This window comes from Channa argus, chromosome 15 (assembly GCF_033026475.1).
Source record: "Channa argus isolate prfri chromosome 15, Channa argus male v1.0, whole genome shotgun sequence".
NCBI lineage: Eukaryota > Metazoa > Chordata > Actinopteri > Anabantiformes > Channidae > Channa > Channa argus.
This window is the reverse complement of record NC_090211.1, coordinates 19773209-19795973: the sequence shown is the minus strand read 5'-3', so window position 1 is coordinate 19795973 and position 22765 is coordinate 19773209. Positions and strand designations below refer to the sequence as shown.

The following is a 22765-nucleotide window of genomic DNA, read 5'->3' as shown; positions in this document are numbered from 1 at the left end:
ATCGAGGGTTTACAGCTGATTTGCTTTGATTTGATAAGCACAGAGATAATGTTAGACTGCTTATTAATGCACCGGTATGCAGGATACAATAACTTGTTCATACACAGGTAAAGTCATAGTTAAATTACTGGGCAACCAGCCCCTTATTTTGTTAGTTCTTATCTGAAAGTCACATGATTCCTTACAAAAAAAAAAAAAACACAAAAAAATGACCAAAATAGACACAACATGACCAAAAAGAGATGGACAAGGATTAGAAAGAGACACAATACGACCAAAAGGGAGACGCAATGATCAAAAAGGAGACGACCGAAAAGAGACACAAAATGAAAAGGCAGTGAAAATGATAGTGGGAAATGTTTTGCTCAGTCTAATTCATAGAATCCATAATATAGCTTATGGTTTACAGTAGTGGATGGTTTGGGTGAGGGTCAGGTTAAGTTCAGTGTTTCCTCTGAATCCGAGGAGATGTGTAAAGTAACACAACGTGTGTCTGTAGGAGGAAGCAACAAAGACGAGGGATGAGATGAACACTGATGTGACCACGAGGACCACTCTTCACCCCACATTTCTGTCCATCTCTGGGGGGCGGGGCCTGCAGCCTACGTCAGTGATGGTTATATCCGCTGCAGCTGTGGCGGCGGGCTCGCGCTGCTGAGACAGGCAGAGGACCGGGGGCGCGCGCTCACAGATTCCCACTCATACGCACACTCCCCAAACAAAGAGAAGCACGCGAGGCAGAGCGGAGCATCCCTTTTAGCCACGAGCTCAGTCACTTGCAGAACCGCCCCCCCCCCATCCCTCTCACACAGAACCGGTCCGAGGCTCGAGCGCACAGAACCGACAATGACAGCTAACGGCGCAAGTAACGGAACCAGCGACATGCTGCAGATCCAGTTCGGTCTGATCAACTGTGGGAACAAGTACCTAACGGCGGAGGCGTTCGGCTTCAAAATCAACGCGTCCGCCACGAGCATGAAGAAGAAGCAGATCTGGACTCTAGAGCAGAGCGACGACGACTCCACCGGGAATGTGTTCTTCCTCAAGTCCCATTTGGGTCGGTACATCGCCACCGATAAAGACGGGAACGTTACCGGGGACAGTGAGACCCCGGGGCCGGACTGCCGGTTCATCATCACCGCCCATGATGATGGCCGCTGGTCCTTGCAGTCCGAACCTCACGGTCGCTACCTGGGCGGAACCGAGGACCGGATCATCTGCTTCGCCCAGACCGTCTCCGTGGCGGAGAAATGGAGTGTGCACATCGCCATGCACCCGCAGGTGAACATCTTCAGCGTGACGCGCAAGCGGTACGCGCACCTGAGCGCCAAGGTGGACGAGATTGCCATCGACCGGGACGTCCCGTGGGGAGTGGACTCCATGATCACGCTGGTGTTCCGCGAGCAGCGGTATCACCTGCAGACCTCCGACAACCGCTTCCTGAAAAACGACGGTGCTCTGGTCGCCACCACGGACAAGAGCACGGGCTACACGCTGGAGTTTCGCTCCGGCAAGGTGGCGTTCAGGGACTGTAGCGGCAGGTACCTGGCGCCCTCTGGGCCCTCCGGCACCATGAAGTCCGGCAAGAACGTGCGCGTTGGCAAGGACGAGCTGTTCGTGCTGGAGCAGAGCCACCCGCAGGTCGTGCTGACCGCTGCCAACGAGAGGAACGTCTCTACCCGGCAAGGTGGGTGTGGTGGTCCGATCCCCTTCAGGTTGGCCTGTGTTCGTGTCTTTGTTTATGGACCTTTCCTGTCCCCTGATGTGCGTGCATGTGGGGGTCCTGAGTGTGTGCGCTGCAGGCCTAGTGGTCTGGTGTGTGTGTGTGTGTTGGTATCTCATTATTTGGCAGAGGAAGGGTTAAAGTGATGGAATTTCAGATTGCTAACCCCCCACCCCCAGCGCGCGCATTCACTCGCACACGCACGCACACACAAACACACAAACAGTTGGTGGCCTATATTGACACACAACACAGGCCTGTGTGCACATGATAAACAGGGGCTTGTTTGGCTGTAGTCCACATGAAAATGACTCAAACACACTGAAGAGCTGTAATAACTTTTAAAGTGTTGGGAAATGTGCACTTAATACACAAACACACACACACATATCAAACTTTAAATGAACTGTATACCTGCTGTTCTCACCCCCGACAACCAGTAAGAGATAATGACAGCTCACACATCTCTTTTAAGGGTTTTAGAGGCTCCTGATATGAAAAGACTGAAACAAAGAGTCTTCAGCAGTGTAACACACATAATGTGCACGTGTAACAACATTCAAATGCAAAACGGCCTCAAACTGGGGAAAGAACTGACACAAAGCATCAGCTCTGCAGTTAGAGGAGTGGGATCTGCACCGAAAATGGGGAGAAAATGACTAAATGCTACTAAAAGTACCAATCAATCATTGAATTCATACACTTTGAAAGCACAGATTGGACCTTTTTTAAATAAATAATCAGATTCATCACTGAGTTATGCTGCATCGCATATGTGAAGTTTTTGATCCTGTAATACCGAAGCACGTCCGGTCACTTTGAGCCAGAGCTCAGTGTCAAACATCAAACATGTTAAAACGCTTAGGATCTGTTTCACGAAGCATGAATCATCAGTATTTCAGTCGCACAGCTCTGACGACATGGCAACCGAAAAAAGCTAGCGTGTGTTTTCTTCATGCAGCTGTGCAATCAGCAGCTGGAGCCTCAAGTCTTCAGACAGATCATGGTTCTTGTTAATGCTGCTGACAATGATTGGTGTGTGTGTGTGTGTGTGTGTGTGTGTGTGTCTGGTTCTCAGCTGTGCGAGTGGGCAGAGATACAAGCATGTCCCTCCACCTTCTTCCTTCCTTCCTTTTTATTCCCTTCACTCCTTAATGTTTGACCACATTTCCCTCCCTGTCACCTCTCACCTCATTCCTTTGTTTCTCCTCTCCATCTTTCTCTTCCTCCTGCCCTCCTCCTCCTCCTCCCCCACCATCACTCCCCCCTGCTCCGCATGAATACCCCATGCTGAACAGTTGATGGGTGTCTAAATACTTGTGAAACAGCTGTAAGATGATCACTTTGTCCTCTGGTTCGAGACAAGGACCGTAAATAATGGTAAAATTCGAACGGATGCTCTTTAAATGCAGTACGTGGTCAGGAGGAGCACGCTGCTGTGAATACCGTGCAGTTGAGTGGTTTTGCATCCTATTTATATAAAGTATGATCTTTTTATTTTCCTCCCATTCTTCCATGTCACACCCCGGCCTTTGTTTACTTCTCACAGCGACATTTATCCACTTTTCTCTCCTCCTCTCTCTCCCTTTTACTCCAGAGGACACAAAATGGAGGCCAAGTTTTCAAGGCGGACGCTCGGCAAAAAGCATTGTGTTGTGGAAACGACATAGAAACTGTCAATTTTAAGCAAATCCATTAGAACTAGATCATTGTTCTGTGGGTGACGAGAGCCTGGATTGCACTTTAATAATCCCAGTGTGATGAAATGATGCCTGTCAGACAGTTTGCTAAATCAGATTGACTCTTCATTATGGCGGGTAGAGCTCTACTCACGCCACTGTAATACCGAAGTAAGTGGATTTAGTTTAGATTTAGTTGTGGATACTTGCACTAGCAGGCATTTCATCACGTTTAATATTGTAATGATGTTGCTGATTGCATTTTTTTTTTTTCATTTTACATCCTGATGTTTGGCTGCTTGTTCAAATTGTCTCAACGCGTTTCAGTTTTAGTCAAAATAAGTGATTAAACGAAGAGAAAAATCATCAGTTGTGGCACCAGATACATTCTCAATGCAAGTGAAACACTAATTAACTGTGTTGCCTGGAGCTCAGAGGCTGAAAAGCAACAATCCTTCTCTGTTTGAACTGTGTTGAGCTGATGTGAGTGGTTCACGTTAAATGTGTCAGCCAGACTAGTGGTGATGTCGTGAGCCACGCAGCAAAAGCTAGTCCCATGTTTATGGCTTTACGACTAACATTGCCACAAACAGTAGACGTGTGAAATGATGTCCTACTGCTTTTGCATGTGCACCACACACTCAAATGCTCAATTCATTTGCCTGAAAGTATTCTCATTCCTTATTAGGCGAAGTTTACTTATATACCTCAGCAACAGCCTATAGTTATTTTTGTGAGGCGACCGAACTCTGATCACTAATAATTGAGACGTGGGCGGCGAAAAGTTTCCATTACAAGTTTAGATGAAGGGCAAAGATGCACAGTTCCTCTTGTCTTAGTTATGGTTGCACCATGTCCCCCCATTTCCTTTAAGGGTCTATAAAAAAAATCTGCACTGACAGCTCGGTGCTCTTTGCTTGCTCAAATGCAGTGGAGACCTTTAAGTTCTGTTTGCAGTATTTCTGCAGAAGTGTGATTTCCATGACGGTAAAAGAAGCGTATCTTTGTTAATGTCATGATAGTTGCATATGCTGACTAATAAAATTTTGCTCAAGTTCCAGGCAGTGACTGATATTCAAATTTCAGATTGGCACTTGATATTAAGTCCGTCATACTGGATCATCCACAATAAACAAATGTAATCGTCCCCATGGAAGGAATTTGTCATATCGACAAAATTTCTTGAATATATCCACAATGTGGTTGAACGATGCTGTGTTTGAGCCATAACGTTGGCATCGTGCAAAACAAAAACCCGGTGGAAGGCAGCGGTCATGAGCCCGAATGAATTCTCTCGTTTGGAAATTGTTCAGCAACAAATCAAATGTGAATCAAACAATTGTTATTTTTAATTTTATTCAGAATCTCCTCAAATTCATCCATCTTCCCTGCTCTCTCTGCCCCTTTGCAGCTCAAATCTGAGAATAATAAGCAGTTAGGTTGCACTGTTTTAGAGGAAGATCACCTCCAACTGGATCATTGTGATGCAGATTAAATGTTTAGTGGAATAAATTTTCCTCCAAATGTTACGTTTTCTTTTTTTTTCTTTTTTCTTTTTTCTTTTTTTTTTTTTTTAAAGAACTGCTGCCTGGCAGACATGAGCCAAGATGGCGGTCGAGGTTGACAGACTCACATTAGCAGCAAATGTTTTTTTTTTACGTGAGCAAAAAAAAAACAAAAAAACCAAAAACTGCTTTGTTCAGTGAAAACCTTTATCTTTATTGTTGCTGGTGAAGTTTGATTCCTTTATGTGGAGTTTGTCAGCGAGAACAAAAGGAGTTGTGCAGCTTAAATTTGAAGTTTGGTCTTGTACAACAGCAGGATTCACTTCTACAGTTTCACATTCTCAATTTGCAGTTGGCCAATAACTTGGACGGCCGCCTGTACTTAGCAAACATGTTCACATTACTTCACATAAAGTGGCTTCTCCAATAACGCTGATAAGTGAATGAATTCCAACAGTAATCCATTAACTTTAGGCTTATTAAAGCCTGCAGGAAACCGCTGGAAACAGGAAATCTGCTGCACATTACAGCCGCCCTAGTGTTTTGTGCTGCGCGTTCACAAATGCTGTTAATCTGACTCCGTGCTGCCGCTTACTTCCTGCTCAGAACATCCAATCGCCTCATCCCTGGTCACAAATTCCCAGAGAGACTGTTTAACGACCCTCATATGGACTGAGACGCAATTATCAGTCCGTTAGCCTGGAGCTCAGTGGCTCTTTAAGTGGCCTGTTCTGCCCCTAAACTGTGACGCGGGTTTGTCAGCTAAATGGACAAGAGCCCATAATAACCTGTTGGTTACTAGTGTGACCACTGAGTGATGGCTGCCCTTCGTAGCTGATGGTCCCCCAGGCTTTTGGCTGCGGGGAAGCTATGGTGAAAGGAGAATCATGTGGGTTTGGAGGCTGTCCTCCTATGAAAAACAGCCTTTTATGGCCCAAAGTTTCATTTTAACTTCCGCAGCTTCAGTAATTATCATGGAGGCAGAGGAAAAAATTGCGTGAACTTTTGGTTAAATAACGTGGAGATTGGAGACTGGGTGGAACATGTGTATTGTAACTGGTGGTAAAGTTGTGTATCTGAAGTTACTTTGAGGCTCAAATGGTGAAAATCCTCCAAAGTTGACTCCAGGTGAAGTTTTTTTTGGCCCCCGTCACTTTGCATTAGAAGCATTAATTTAGACCAACCTGTGTCCCAGTAAGTAAATTTCAGTGTTAATGTTGGCACCTGACTGTTATCATCCGACCAGGGTTGGATGACAACAGTCCAACCTAGTTTCGAATAAAGACTGGAAACAGGGAAATGCTTTGCCTTGCTGTGTCCGACCAGCACCTCTGAAGCTCCGTAATTAAAACATTGGGGTCTCCACTGGTTCCCGTGCAACCTCACAGTGACCACAAGCATATGTAAGCCTGCATAAAGCTCAAACTCATCCTTTTCTTACATCGGTGCACAGTGTGAGCTTAAGTGTGAAGTGCTTAACTTTGACCAGAGCCAGGCTAACTGCTTCTCCTCGTCTTTGTGCGAAGACAAAATGTTGAACTGTGTGTTTAGCAGCCGTCCAGTTGCAGGATAGACCTGGTAAAACTGCCTCTTTGTTCAAAGCTCAAACTACACCGTCACATTCATGACATTTAGTCTTAAATACAGTATTTGTCACAGCTCAGACTCGTCTGAGTTCCTGTCTACAATCAAACCACACGTGAGGAGAGCTGGCGTCGGTTTTTGCAGACTCTCAAAAAGCGGTTGAAAATCGCTCATCACATCAAGTCACAGTTCAAACCAGGCTGTAAATGTATTGTGTTGTGAAAGACGAACAAAATGTGGCTCCATGTTGTGTCTGGCCATGATTCACCCTGACACCCTTCTGTATCCTTCACCCCCCGCTGCCAGGAAATGAGACGCACAGCTCTGACCTTGGCTGATGTGCTAATCCCTGCAGAGGGGGGGGGGGTGAATTGCTCCCTGCACAAACACACTTTCCCAATAGGAAAAAGCAGAAGAAAAGCATTTTATTTATGTGTCCTTGCATGTGTGTGTGCATGCTGATGCTTTAATGTGTTTATAGACTCTCACTTGGTTGTGTGTTTGTGTTGGTGGCCTGCCAGGGGAGCTGCCTCGCGTCGGCTGCAGAGCACCAGGGAACCTCTCCTCTTCCTTAATGTTGTCTCCTTTATTATAGGCTTCAGCTGGTCTCCAGCGCGTCGTCCTGCTCGGCGCTGGGTGTGTCGCTAACTCACAGACCAGCTCCACTTTGGTTCGCTTTTGCAACACGGTGAACACAGATTTGTGACATCCTTTGGCACAAGTCAGTGTCAAAATTGAGGCTTTTTCTGGATTTTCTGTCTCTTTTAAGAGTAGGAGTATGAATGGTGTGTGTGTGTGTGTGTGTGTGTGTGTGTGTGTTTTCCAGTTTGCCCATATTGAATGGCTTGGTGCAGTGTTCAGTGTGTAGGCAGGTTGGCTGCCCTGTCGCTCTGTGCGTTTGGATCAAAACAAAGGCTGATGATCTGGCTCACTGTTTGTTCCCCAGCTGGTCGCCTCCTCAGTCAGGCCTGCTGAACAATAGGACACACACACACACACAGAGTTGTGCTTGATACAATAGTGTGCGTTCACAGCAGGTCTCTGGTGCTGTCTCACAGAAACCAGCAATCTGTGCCTGCTGCCATCAGGCTGGATATGGAGGGCGGAGTGGACAGAAAGATGGAGGGGTTGTCTTCAGGAACGTGTGTGTGTGTGTGTGTGTGTGTGTGTGTGTGTGTGTGTGTGTGTGTTGTGGTTTGGCTCCATGTGTGGTGACTACTTTTGGTGTAGTTTGACAAAACATGGACACAGTGTACAGACCCTCTGCCCTCCTCTTTCATTAACACTGAGCTTCACACACTGATAAACTTAGATGTGTACATGCAGGTGCCGGTTTATTAGGTACACCAAACCAAACCTAGTCATAGTCTAAAAGCCTGGATCGTGGTTTTCTGCTTTTCCACTGTATGCAGCATGTTCCACACATGCAAACAACCGCCGACGGTAAACAGAAAGAAGAGTAACTTCTTTGTTTGGGAGATATTTAATACTTTAATGTAAAAAAGGGCCCAGGATGTCAAAACTGTGCATCCTCAAACATGACCTTACAGGTGATTCAACACATCTTTTACAGAAAGGAGAACATGGTGCACGAATGTTTTGTTCTGCCTTAGTTTTAGCTGGCTGTACCTAATAAACTGACAACTGTGGAACACACACAGGCACATTTGCTGGCAGCCTCGGCCTCTACACAGGTCACGACTAAATCTCTACAGGCCCAAGGCCCAGTGGTTTGTGTATTTTCATTGATATTTTTCTTTCCTTGGGAGGGTGTGTGTGTGTGTGTGTGTGTGTGTGTGTGTGTGTGTGTGTGTCATATAATCAGACTTGAAGCCACTGAACATTTCCTCCTAATGTATCAGAGCAACATCCCCTTTCTTTCAAATGTTCAGGTTTGTAAATGATGTTCACCTGAAAGACATGAATATAAATTCAAATCCGATGACTTATTCAAACCAGCTAAAGGTAAATGTGACAAGTGTTTGCTCAGCCGGAGTTGCCTGTTATTAGTGTCCTGGTTTAGTTTCATAGTGTGAAAATCACGTGTTTTTTTTTTTTTTTTAAAGTTCCTGTGTGACTTTAACCAGTGCCTGCTTGTGTTTGTAGAGATAAAACCTTTATATTCAAAGGTGTCTTGCGGTATTGAGTTAAATTTAACTTTATTCTTGAGACAAATTTAGATCGTGCAGCAGACGAGTCTCTGCTCTGAATGCTGCACAAATGATGAAACTAGTAGCATATGTTGCATGTTTACATTTTCCAAAAAAATTAAGAATGCATGTTGCATCTGATGCATTTGCACAAAGCCAAGATAACTGGCTGCTGATTCCTGTTTCATATTGATATATTTGATCTAACTGAATAAATAAGTAAAGATTTTAGGCTTCCGGCCTTTGCTGCAGCTGCGTGTGTGCCTGCGAATTCTATCTACACGGTTTAAATTTGTTTATTTTTTTCTAACCGTGTGGTAGCTCATCTCTGAATTTACTCATAAAAACATTTAGTAATTTTTGTACAGATTTTCTCTGATTTTAGACTAATTGACTCTGATGTTTATAAAGTTTTACAATCAGGATACATTTGTCATTTCATTGATAGACTGGTAGCGCTGGCTTCTTCCAATCAGTCAGAATTTGAATAATGCTGATTATTTTTTCTTTGTCATTTGATATTTTGTAGATTTTTGCGATGAGCTCGCTCAAGTTGTAGGTGAAAGCACCGTCCCTGCACACAGGGAGTGTAACAAGCCTCTACTATGGTTTTGCTGTGCAGGAAGCAGTGAGGGCTCCATGGCTGGTCCTGCAGACCAGCAGAGTCTGACCCTCATTTCTCCTCTGAGCTCCTTCAGACCCTCCCTGTCATGCTAAACCTGCATTTCATCTTCTGTGGTTCTCCCCCTCCTCCTCACCATGTGGTTCTCATTACACTCTGTTATATTTTCCTTCTCAATCATCTGTGTGTGTGTGTGTGTGTGTGTGTGTGTGTGTGTGTGTGTGTGTGTCTGTGCACTCGTGTATCCCCACATATTTCTGCAGAAACTCGATCTGTCCTGAGGCCACAGTTCTAGAGTTAGTGAGCACTCAGCTGTAGAGGAGTAGAGTGTATTTTTCTTAAATGTGAACAGTAATTCATGGCTCCTTATGTAATACATGCTCTGCAGTAAGAGAAGCATACGTCTAGTATAAAGTACAGCAGATTTAAGGAGTAAAGACGTCTTCGTGATCTGAAGCGAGGGTTCGAGGTGAATTTGGGCTAAATCAGTCAAATGTGACTTGATGTTTTGTGCATTTGAGGCGCGGCTTGTAATGAGACAATTTATGAAAGAGAGGAATCCCCATGATGCTCCTGGGGACTGTAGAGCTGCACTGAACCTCATGTTTGACCTTTTTAAAACAGAGTTTTACCTTAAGAAATGGTAACATTTCTCTGTACCCTCCATTTAAATAATCAAGTTGGTTTGCGTGTATTTTTAAACCTAGATTTAATCCTTTTTCCACCACTCAAACTTTCCTTCTGTTCCGTGTGGGCTCCGTTTTCCTTTCATGTCCACCGAGGTTGGCCACGGTCTCGTGGACCTTTTTTAAACTTCTGAATATTGTTCACCACTGTGGTCACGAGAACATCCAGCTGACTGGAGACGATACTGTAGCATTCATCTTGTCCAGCCAAATACTTTTCTCTAGATCTCAACTATCCACATTCACTGTGGGCCACACAGCGATGCCACAAGGAGAATGTTCCTCCATTCAAAGGGCAGAGTTTGACACTAGTTAGACTAATATCAATGTAATTCACAAACTTCTTGGTTTATTTTACGACAGACCAAAGTTATACATATACAAAGTTAGCCTCTTTCCTTTTTTTGCAGTTTATTATGTCAATCTATGAATTAAATTATAAATCGCAGGTTTTTGTTCCTCACTAGATCTAATCAGTTTGTGAATTCAGCTGAAAAGTATGACATGAAGATGAATTCCAAAATTTAATTCTTAATAAATAATTGAGGTCACATGTGTCCAGCATGACCAGCTGTGCCAGATGTGAGGCCGTAACACAACAATAAATGTATGTGAACATGGAGACTGACGCGCAGGGAACATGTGAGTGTGTTGGTTTGTTTTCTCACACATCTTCCTCTGTTTGTCGCTCTGCAGAGGTTTACAGCCTCCAGCAAACAGTCCATCTCTGTCTGTCCCCATCCTGCCCCTCTGGTTAAAGGCCTGTCCTCATCATTTACAAAAGCTCACATTGTTTGGTATGAAGTGTGTGTGTGTGTGTGTGTGTGTGTGTGAACGGGAGTGGTACACTGCAGCACAGTGTTGTGTTTGTCCTGCACTTTGTTTTACCTCTTAAAAGCCTGAGTGAGGCTGATGTAACTTTAATGAGGCTTGATGTTGTGTTCACATAAAGTGGCGTGTACGCCGACACACAGGCCGCCCTGACAAAATGTCATCATTATCTCTACTTGAAAATAGTAAAACCTATAAAACGCCGGGAGCAGAGGATGCGGGTTCATAACCGGCAGCGTGGTGTGTGTCTGTTGGTCCAGCACATTGACTCTTTTTAAATATCTCCGCGGCTGTCGGACGGATCAATATGATAGTTTGTTCACATACTCGTGGTTCTGATCCTTTTCCACCTAATTTGTTTGTCCAGTGCTTTGGTTTATGGTTTAAATAACTGTAAAACTACAGTATTGCCTTAGCTCTGCTTTGCATTTTTTGATGACCTGCAAATGTCAGGACGCTGAAGCAGGATGGTTAATCTCGTAAAGCGTATTCCTGCTAAACAGCGGCATGTAAATCTCAAATAAATGAAGCATTTAGCTGAAAGCAGCCCAGCTTCAGTTATTGCGTAGCTGTGGGCTTATTAGACTATGGGGTTACTTTTGTTGTGACCACGTTATTGAATTTTGTAACATTTAATGAAGAGCGGGGGATGGGACCTATATTAAATCTACAATAGAAAGCCAGTGCATAAATTAGTGGGAGGGTGGATGTAATGAAGGTTTCCACAAGGGAGTCGCAAAGAGTTGATAAGTTGTTTCCGTGGTTTTTACAGTAAACAGTCAAATATTGGACCTGCACTTCTGAGTTTGTTTTGCAGACTAATTTAACCTGAAGTTACTCTTGTTTCTTAAACGACGCCTTCGCTGATTTTGAACTTGCATATTTTGGTTCTAGTTCTAGTCGTACATGTGCATAAATGCCATTAAACGTCCCTTTGACTTCACCATATCTCTCTACTTCTACCTGAAGAAGGCCTCCAGGTGACATCACTTGAAGGGGACCTTCAGTTCACATTATATTCTCTGGTTTCTCACACTATTTTATTTCTAATTTTGTAAACATGGTCAACCTGTTTTTCCAGGGCTCCCTGAGATGATAATATGATGAAGAACTCCTCCTGGTGATGTCATCCGGAGGAGTTTTTCAGCTAGAGGCTGAAAATATTTGAATATGGGGAAGTTTAAAAGCATTATTGTACATTTGCACTAAACTTAAGCCATCAAGTTGAAAATTGAATTGGCCCTTTAATCAATAATCAAAATTGTGAATTCATTTTTGCCATTTACAATCATGGAAGGTCCAGTGTTGGTGCCTCTTGTTTCTGATTTGTGAACTTCATGGCTAATTGTTTGTAGTGAATTCTGTCTAAACTATGGTGTGTGTGTGTGTGTGTGTGCGCGCGTGTGTGCACGCGTGTTTCTACCTATTCTTTGGTTGTGGAAAGATGTTTTGTGAGGGTTAAGACTTAACTTAGCTTTAGTGGTCCAGGTTTCACAGCTGTGTTCGGTGTGTGTGCCAGCTTGTATCTTTCCTAACATCTGATTTCTCCTCAGGTATGGACCTGTCAGCCAATCAGGACGAGGAAGGTGATCAGGAGGTGTTCCAGGTGGAGATCTGCCGCGAGAACAGGAAGTGTGCGTTTCGGACTGCTGCTGGGAAATACTGGACTCTGACTGCTAACGGCGGCCTGCAGTGCACCGCCTCCACCAAGTAAGAGTCTCACAGCCCAGCAACACTTCACAAGTACAGGCACAGCTGGTCCCATCTGTCCGTTCGCTGACTACTCAGAGCCAGTGATTGTGTGCACGAGAACCAGATACCGGCCCATCGCAGCTCTTCAGTCTGTAGTCTCCCTTTGGTAATATGAGCTGTGACATGACTGAGGAGTGTGAGTGTGTGTGTGAGGTGAAACTGAGTGATCTCACCTCATGGCTGTGGCCTGTTGTGGGAGATTAAGTGCTTTTGTCTGCACCTCCAACCTGCAGGGACTGACTTTCTTTTATGTACAGTGGTTCGGTGCTGCCTGAGCACTGGCTGTTAACCTCTGACCTTCGACCTTTTGTGCTTCTGAGTAATTTACCTACGAGGCACCAGACAGTTTCATGAGTAGAAGCTGAGCTTCCTCTGTCATCATTGCGTAATAAGTGGAGTCCTCGGTGCTTTGGTTTTCTCTTTGCTCTGAAAGTCTACGAGTGTGATAAACAGGCACAAAGCAGATCCACATGGGCAGCAGTGACACAGAGCACTACAACGTGATCCAGCATCAGATTGGTCAGAGGAGCCTGAGTTCTGAGGTTTTCTTGTTTTTTTTAGATAAGGCCGAGCAGTCATAGACTCTTAGTGGGTCACTACAGGAAGTTCACCAGATTCTTCCACCACATTCTTGAGATTCGCCCGGGTTCACTCCTCACAGACATGTTTTCTCTCACAGATTCCTCTTGACGTCTTATGAAAACATTTTGCAGAATGATTCCGAGCTTCCCTTAAGACCAGCGGCGGCGTGCACGGTTAAAACTATGCTGGACAATAAAACCTACTCTGTGCCAAGTTTAACGATTTACCTTCAGCAGTCACTCCGAGCTTGTCCCTCCACCCTGAACTTACCTGTGCAATTACCCCGATACTGAAGCTCTGTAAAGAACAGCTGGTTGTAGTTTTCTGAGCAACAGGAGGTCGCGATGGGAACATGTACACCTGTAATTGTGACTGGATACCTGCCATGTTAATTGAATTGTGTCATTCAGTTTTTCTCTCTCTCTCTCTCTCTGTCTGCAGGTCGACTAATTGCTACTTTGACATTGAGTGGCGTGGGAAGAGGCTGACTCTCCGGGCTGCTAATGGGAAATATGTTGCAGCCAAGAAAAACGGCCAGCTAGCAGCCACCATCGACTCTGCCGGTCAGTGTGTGCAGACACTGCTGTGATTTTCTTTTCAGCAGAGACCAGGGATTTTCACTACAGTAGGAGCAACGACATCGTGGCTGGATGCTCCTATTGTCAGCACTTTTCAGTGGCTTTCACAGCGTCCAAACGTAGCTGTTTACTCCCGGGATATTTAGCCTGCTTCCAGACGTTTTCTTTAATCTTATGCCACATTATTGCTTTGCATGTTAATTGCAAACAAGTGTGAAAACTCCAGAGTGTGCAGAGTCACAAAGGAGCCTGCGTTATGACAGTAAAATGTTTCATCATCGTTCCTGCTGATTTAATATTCCACAAAAGGCCAAATTGTCCTTTACACAGTTTGGTTTTTGTATGAATTCAAATAACAAGTAACAAAATGATGAACTTTCGATGCTGTTAGGTTGATAGTTCCATTCTGGCCCAGGCTGCAAAGATTTTGCATTTATGTCTGTGCAAGAAAAGTTTAGATATTCACCAAAAATTTGAATGTTTTTATTTATCAGTAGCTATAATTTCATTTTCTTTTAAGCGGATTTACTCCCTATGTTAACATATTGGTGTAAATACATGTTTACTAGCACAGTCCTTAAAGTTAGCCTCGATATAACTGTTTCCAGCATGTGCATTAGCTTCCTAGCTAGACAATTCACATCCCATCATAGCAGATGTTCTTCTGTCAGTGATCAGATCAGAGGCTGCACCTGGTGGCTGGAAGTTGGCTTTAGTGGATCAAAGCAGAATCTTTTAGTTTGTGCTGCAGTTTGTGATGAGGACGCTGTTTGCAGATTTCTGACGAAAGTTGCTTTGCCCACATTTTTGTTTTTTGTAAAGTCAGGCAGTGAGCTGCAGTAAAGAAACACAGTGTCAATGTTTGGCTGAAGAGAGTAGAACCACGTTTAATCAGATCACAGGGAAATAATCATGTTGCATAAACCTGTGCATTTATTTATTTATTCTTTTTTTTTTTTTGGCCGTCTCAAGGTGAGTCAGAGGAGTTTGTCATGAAGCTGATTAACCGCCCGATCATTGTGCTGCGTGGGGAGCACGGCTTCATCGGCTGCAGGAAGGTGACGGGGACGCTGGACTCCAACCGTTCCTCCTACGACTACTTCACTCTGGAGTTCAGAGATGGAGCCTACAGCCTGCAAGGTCAGCTTCTGTCCAGGCTCGGAGTTGGGGTTGAATCCGACTCCGGGTAAAGTGGGATGGAGATTTGGGAGAGACCTCCTGCAGGCACACAGGGGATTGAATGATTTTTATTTCAGGGATTCTCATTTTGGATTCTGTCCCTTGTTAATTTGGGGTTTGATCATTTCACTGCCTTTACAAACTACGCAGTTGAAGCCAAACCTTCTGTTCACACCATCCCTCCACCAGTGGCCTCGTTTCTCAGTCTTATTTCTTTCTTCCTGCAGACTCAACTGGTAAATACTGGATGGTGGGCAACGAGCAGTTGGTGATGAGCAGCAGCGACACGCCCGTCGACTTCCTCTTCGAGTTCTGCGACTACAACAAGCTGGCCGTGCGCCACGCCGCTGACGGCAAGTACCTCCGCGGTGACCACGCCGGGGTGCTGAAGGCCAACGCCGACGACCTGGACACCGCCACGCTCTGGGAGTACTGAGGGGGAAACGGGGGAACCCCAGCAACGTGGAGGCGGTCGCCCACTGCTGCAGCACTGACGAGTCTATGAAGTGTTGGCGGCACGACGCGGCCGACCTGCACGTCCATGCATCTACCTACACACAGCTCCTCCTCCCTCGCCTGTCTTTCACTCCTCGTATTATTTACCGTCCGTATGATAAACTGCACAGCCAGAACAGGAAGGATAGAAGGAGCCTCCCTTCCCTTCGTAATTCTTCCTCCCTTTCCCAGCTCTGCTCTGCAGTGCCGACCTTTATCTGTTGCCATAGTTACCGTGGGGCTGTGCACTTTCTCTGCTCCAATCTGGTTCGCTGCTCGACCTGTCACTCACTCACTCTCTCCTCGCCTTACGATTGGGCTGCTCTTCTCCCAGAGCAGAGCCACCTTTAAAGAGCCCCCTCCCCATTTGAGTTAAACCCCACCACCTTCCTCCCCCCACTTCCCTTTGCATTTCTACGTGTCTTTATTGTCTGTGTGAGCAGCTTGTGGTGGCAGTATTTGTGGTGTCTGACTTGGTGCGGCAGAGCCGTTTCTACCTGATGTAACCTCCCCAAACACGCTCCCCCCCCCCCCGGGTGAAATCTGCTCCAGCTGCCCTCTGTTGGCACCGTACTTTAAAATAAGTCTGATTGATTGTGATTGGCTCATGTAGAAACCGATTTCCTGCTTCCATCATTCAGTCCAAGTGTGTTTGTTTTCATGAGCAGGTCTCGCCTCTGCGTGACGACTGTGATATAACTGGAGTGGTTCTCGATAAAGATATTGAAGATGATGTACATGACGGGTTTAACCCCCCATTCACACACCCCTCTTCATCTCAGCTGTAAAATATTGAAATGTTAAGCAGTTTCCTGTGTCGTTCTCTTTGGTTAGCGAGGAGTGGAGGGGGTCTGATCCCCTGGTCAAGCAGGATGTAGGAAGTCTAGACACTTGTCCTGGTTTCCCTCCACCACAGGCTAAACCTTTGTCCCTGAGAACAGTATAAAGAAAGGAAGAATAAAAATGGTCACTGTGCTCATGTCCTAACTGGAATTTTGGCAAGTTTCTTTTTCTATATCCAAGGCACAGACATTATCATGGGTAGGAGAACAGGAGATAGCAATAGCAACTGGAATGAAATTGTTTATAGATTCTTTTTGAAAGCTTTTTTTGAATCTCTTAACCAAACTGAAACCACAGCCTTTTTCTAGACCACACTCACCTGACAAAACTGGAATCTGGTGCTACCAACGTGTTTTGTGCCGCTCGTGCTCGAACGGGCTTATAAATCGTCCTCATCTTTTGTTCAAAATGGTCTGCGTCAGCACAGCCCTTCTGCTGAAACTCAACCACATTCTGTTTGCTTTTGTTGGGTTTGTCTGTTCCCGGGGTAAAATTTGTTATATAACTGGAACGTCTGTTCTGCAGTCATTGCACCCGTGGGTCCTTCTCTGTTTGACCCTTTCGGCAAACTGCTTCCTTCACAACACATCCAGCAGCAGTGTGTGTTGGTTTTTTTTTTTCTTTTTTCACAGCCAAGATTATCTTGGCACACGGCCCTGAATTATTTGGGCTTTTCCAGCCATCGTCACTGTCATCGGGCGTCCGTCTGATGTAGAAAACCAGTCACTGTTGTCCCCTTGAAGTGATGCATGATTGTTTCCAGCTCCTCACAAAGTCCATCCAGTTTTTTTTTTTTTTTCTCTGAAGTTTTTTCACCAAGGGTTGAGAATGTCAAGCGAATAAAAGGAGCGTTTGTCCTCGGAGCATCTCTGAGGTAACAACGGCCGAGGCTTAGACAGACGGATGTGGTAGGGTAAACATGTGGTAATGACTGTGCCTTACTCATGGGTTTTTGGGCAGTAGGAAAATTAAACCGAAAAGAATTAAACGTCCACATCTTTGCTTTGTATAACTGGAACTTCCTTTTGTATTATTTTGTATGATTTCTTTGGATATCTTGGATTAATCTCTCTCTCTCTCTCGTGCCATTGTTTCACCTGAAATCCAACAACCAATAAAACTGGGACTTGGAACGCTACACGTCTCGCTTCCTTTTGTCTTTTGAGTTCGACTTTACCTCTGGTGTAAAACTAATTGAAATAAAAAATCCTTTCCACTCATGCCTCCACCAGCCACCATGGACCAGGATGTAGCCAAGTTAATGTAGAGCGGGACAATGAACCCTTAACCACATTTGGCTGCTAGATTTTGATCCAGACAAAAAAACAAATGGCTGACGGCCTAATTTTACTAAAGCTTCCTCCACGTGTTGATAAGAGCTCAACCACTGTCCTCTGCTGTACTGAACATTTAAATAAAAATCCGTGTGACAGCTGCTGAAAAGAATGAGCTGTCAGAGAAGATGAACTGACACCAAATTCAAAAAATACTTTGCAAAGGTAGAAGTATATAACTCAATACTCAATCACGCAAATATTAGCCTTTCAACACCACCTTTGTACAGATGGGACAAAATAACCAAAAATTACCTGCACAAACCTCAAACACGAGCAGATAACACAGACGTCCGTGCTGCAGCTGCAGCTTAGTCTAAAAAAAAAAAAAAAAACCTCAAACTTGACACAGCTTTTCTGACCAGATGGTTGCTAAGCTATGAGTCAACTGCCAGAATGTTGGCAAAGGGCCATTTGGAAAATGACACATTTTGTGCATCATTGTGCACATTTTTCTTAGATTTGTGTCCTTTAGTTAAGAACACTGTGCTTGAATTTTCAATAAAGCTCAGTTCAAACAGCACTTGCTTGTGTTGGTGATTTGGATGCTTTGCTTTTTTGGTTTGACAAGTTTTCGTACCTACAACGCACCAATTCAAGTTGCATGTTTCTGGAAAAGCCTTCACTTCTGTAATAATCAGGACACATCTGAGCACAGCACAGCATCTCCATGTGCTGTCTCTCTCACACACACAGAAAACACAGTTTTTCCTGTCTGCTGAATAGAGCCTTTGTGTTGAAACATTTATTCTGGTGCAGAGAAAGGGCAACACCCCCCCCCCAAAAAAACACACACACACACACAATTCAGGGTGGTAATGTAATGATGGAGCCTCCAGAGCAGGTCTCTAATCCATTTCCCACTGTCAGGCTTGCAGATCCCAGAGGAACACCCAACATGGCAAAACAAACACACACCACCCCTCCATCTAATCTCCTCCCCAGTGCTGCCTCATCTCCCCCTCCTCCTCCTCCCTAATCCCCCCCAGCTGTGCCTGCTTTAACCATCTCCTCCCATCAGCCCCTCTGCATTTCACATTTTCCACCTCCTCCTTTTTCTCTCTCCTCCCTCCCTCCAAACAATTTCACTGAAAAGATGAGTCACTCAGAAAATGACCCAGATCCCAGGAATTGGTGCTGTGATTTGTGGGTAAAGTGTCAGGCTCCAGGCGAAGAATGGGAGAGATGGGGGGAGGGTTAAGGCAGGGAGGAGAGACTGTTGTGCAAAATGGCCGCCGCCTCCACCCACATCTGTGCCACCCTAAACCCCAACCCCTTAGCCTTGTTGCCACGGCAACAGCAGCTGACAGAAGCGGAGAGGTCTGAATCAAAGAGTGTGTGTGGCGTCGTCGGGGCCAGAAACGTCAAAAAGCTTCATTACATCCAAAATGCAGTGTAATTGAGGCCTAGGGAGCCGTGTGTGTGTGTGTGGTTTGAGAGGGTGGGGTGCACAGACCTCAGGGGGGGTTGGATGCAGAACCTAACGGGAGCAGCAGCCGGAGGAGGAGGAGGAGGAGGAAGGGCGGTCTTTGATCAGAAAAAAGCAGATCATTAAAGAAACAGGCCAAACATTGTTTTTTCCATCTAAGCCCCTTTTCTACCAGCTCCTCTCACTCTAATCAAATCTACATCCTACATCCCTCACATGCTTAGACAGGCAGTCAGGCAGTGGGTCACTGGGTCAGGCACTAATCTCTTTAGGGGACGTGAAGGAGAAACATGGGTCTGAGCAGGATGAATAGCAGGTCGACTCACAGTTACAGATCAGCCACACGAGGAAGAGGAGCACTCGCATATTTTCACATCTGCAGCAGATGTTAGAAGCAGCACATTGGCACAGAGAGAATGAGTTCGAGGTTGTGATAACGACGGTATATTGATTGCAGGCAGGTGAAATGTGTTCAGGCGAGGTCCTAACTAAGAGACGGATCTGAGTAAAATTACTGTTTATCATTTTATGGCTAATAAAACTTTAGCAAAACTGTTTAATGCACCAGGTTTTGTTGCTCAGTGTTGCTGGTGCCAGGTGGGAATTTGAACATGGAAATAAATATTTTCGAGCCTAAAGAGCTGTGCATAGTGTGGTGGAGTGAAGCGACATTAAGTTAAATTCATGTCAAAATCCCACTCGCCCCCCTGTTACACCACTGTAGCCGGCACAAAGGTCCCACGCGGGCCTGGTTCCTGCTGTTTCCTTAGGCTGCACCACCTTGTTGAAGATTGACTCGATTGTCAGAGGGAACCTCAACCCAACCGCTTCCTTCTCACCTCCTTCCAATGCAGATGATAAAGTGATTAATGTGATTCTAAAAACAAAAAAACAACTTAAGAAGATGGATTTTCTGAAGCATATGTAGCTTCATGTTCCCTTCTGCCAACACTAGATAAAAAGTCAGGGGATCACAGTCGTCAGGACACCAGGAAAACACACCTGAATCTATAGCAGGGGACATCAATAATGAACATTAGTGTCATTGGGTCATCTGGGAGGAATAGAAATGGAGTCTGATAAAAACCAGACCTGCGCTGGACAAACAATTGAGGTTTTAGTGTTGATCCACATGTCATATTTCAGCATAAGATGTGTGCTAATGGAGGTAAAGCCACGGGCAGCACGACATGCTGGATCAGGAAATCAGTTTAAAGGTGATAGAAATGATGTTCTCACTGAGATCGAAAGCTTTGAGTAGGAACAGCAGCACCGAAAGAGACTTAATTACAACCATGTTCCAGAAATGTTTCTGAAAACAGAAAGCAGATGAAAAATGCTGGGTTCCCATGCAGTAGCAGTACTTGCCCATTAGTCGGGCATGAAACCTAATGAAATTTAAGGAGCTTGAGCAGGTCACAGCACAGCTGTAAAAGCACAGGCTCATTACAAAAAAACACACTCTCATTAAAGATCCACACAAACAACAACAGACACAAAACACAGCCAGCGGAACCGTCAGGGGAGAAAGAGCTGCCACACACCAGCGCTCCCTGTGGACGAGGCAGCGCACACACACACACACACACACAGACACACACACACACACACACACACGTCTCAGCGCTGATCATGCAAAGAAAATAGAGCTTACATTTGTTGTCAAGGGAACATGAACAGGAAGCTGCAGCAGAGGTGGTGTTTGTCCATCACAGGTGTCCACAGAGATATGAAGGTCATGTCTGGTTCACATTTTCAGGACAACAGACTCAAATCTGCTCTAATCTAAACCCACTCACAGCACTGCACAGCACCCCCCACCCCCCCAAGCTATTCACCAAACTGTCTCCTGTCAGTTTGAGGGGCTTTGGTTTTTGCCAGAAGGACAGAAAGGACACAAGGTCAATATTTTGGAAAGTCAATAGAGACACTTTTAATAAAATATCTCAATAGCCATGTCTGCTTATAGACACTCATTAAAATTCAAATAAAAACTGAAAAAAAATAAAAAACAGATGCTGTTGCCATAGTTCATACAATAACAATTCAGCAGCAGTGAGAAGACACAGTGCTGCTTTCTCTCCAAACTTTCTGTGCACAGGTGAAAACTTTCTCTTACTTCACAGTGACGCTGCTGTGAAACACTGAGGACAAACCCGATGTGTGTGACACTCAATACTCCCACTGAGCTTGTACTTGCTGATACTGTAAAATGTATTAATGTGCACATTGGCTCGCACACACACACATTTGCTTTTGCTGTACTTGTGTCTTAACAGCAATGGCTCTTTAATTTTGAGGTGATTAATCAGCCAAAAAGGACTCGTCCCAACACTGCTCCGATTTATTCTTCATCACATTCAAAGCGTCTAGTGGTCCCCACACTACATAGGTAGGAAGAGACCCCACAAGCAAAGCTCTTCAGCTCCATTGTCACACGATAGTGGAACAACCTGATCCGGATGCTGCACCTTCAGCTGCCTCACTAACACTTTTCCTAACGCTGCTGAAGTCGGAAGTCTTTAGCAGTAGATTTTCAGTATGTTCTTAATAATAATATAAAATGACGGGGAACTGGCTGGAAGTTAGTCAGGATATGTAAACCGATGTACTGGAGCCTGAAAGCTGTGTGTAGAAAACTGCTAATTATGCTAACAGGCATCATTTCTGCAGTATTTAACATCACGGTTTGATGTTGGAAGTTCATGTCTGATCAAGGATGAGACAGAGAAAGTCTCCTTCACTGAACCCGTTAAATGAGTCATCAGCAGATAAAACTATGGTGCTAAAATGTTTTGTTGAAAAAAAAAGCAAAATGATGCAAAACCACCACAAAGAGACAAAAAGACAACAGAGACACACTTCAGCTACATGCCGAAACAAATTGGCCACAAACTGCAATGACAAGCAGACACAAATAAGCACACGGAGACAAAAGGACTAGAGAGATACACAAAGACACACAAAAAAACAGACACAGAGACAAAATGTCAATGGAAGATTTGTGTCTTCTCGTAAACACATACAATCACCACAAAAAAATACAAGTGGACGGAAAATGTGCATAGGGAGACACAAAACAAGTACAAGTGGACTCACATAGGACAAAGAGATATAGAAAGACACAAAAAACAACCGTGAAGAGACGTGATTATCAAACCACGTGATCAGAGGGGACGCGTGGCCGGATTTGTTTCGAATTCACATGATTTGAGTGTCAGAATTTATGACACACACACAAATTAACTGTGTAAACCATTTTCTTCCTGACTGTATGGAAGGTTCTACATGTCCCCACGTGTCTTGGTAAATTATGACAGATTATTACATCCATGAGGACTTCGCTGGTGTTAGAAAATGCTTTAGTCTAATTATGACTCTCACACTGGCTCATTAGGACCCTCAGGCTAAAATGGAGCTGTACTGTGCTACTTGTGCAGTCTGCATGTAGAAAGTGAGTGACGTGTGTGTGTGTGCAGCCAAATGATTTGTCACACTCACAGCACACTTGGCTGAACCAAGAAGTCCCCTCTCACAAAGTACCGCTGCGGCTGCTGCCACACGATTGGAGGAAAGCAGCCACTCTGTCACACGATTGGAGGAAAGCAGCCCCTCTGTCACACGATTGGAGGAAAGCAGCCACTCTGTCACACGATTGGTGCAGAGCCCAGGGGCTCAGTTATCATGAGTCAGCCCCCTTTTTTCTTCATCGAATAACGAGGAAGAAGAGACAGTGAGGGAGAGAGAGAGACAGACTCTGGCAGGCGCTGAGGTAGAACGCAGACGTTTCTGT

At 44.9% G+C, this 22765-nt stretch overlaps 1 protein-coding gene across 1 annotated transcript; it reads left to right on the top strand.

The window, feature by feature from the left end:
- The first annotated feature begins 755 nt into the window (after positions 1-755).
- Positions 756-17347, top strand: fscn1a (fascin actin-bundling protein 1a). The gene is made up of 5 exons (XM_067478487.1): positions 756-1687; positions 12334-12490; positions 13556-13677; positions 14665-14832; positions 15099-17347. The coding sequence occupies exons 1-5, from the start codon at positions 847-849 to the stop codon at positions 15305-15307; spliced, it is 1497 nt and encodes a 498-aa protein (XP_067334588.1). The 5' UTR covers positions 756-846; the 3' UTR covers positions 15308-17347.
- The last annotated feature ends 5418 nt before the right edge of the window (positions 17348-22765 follow it).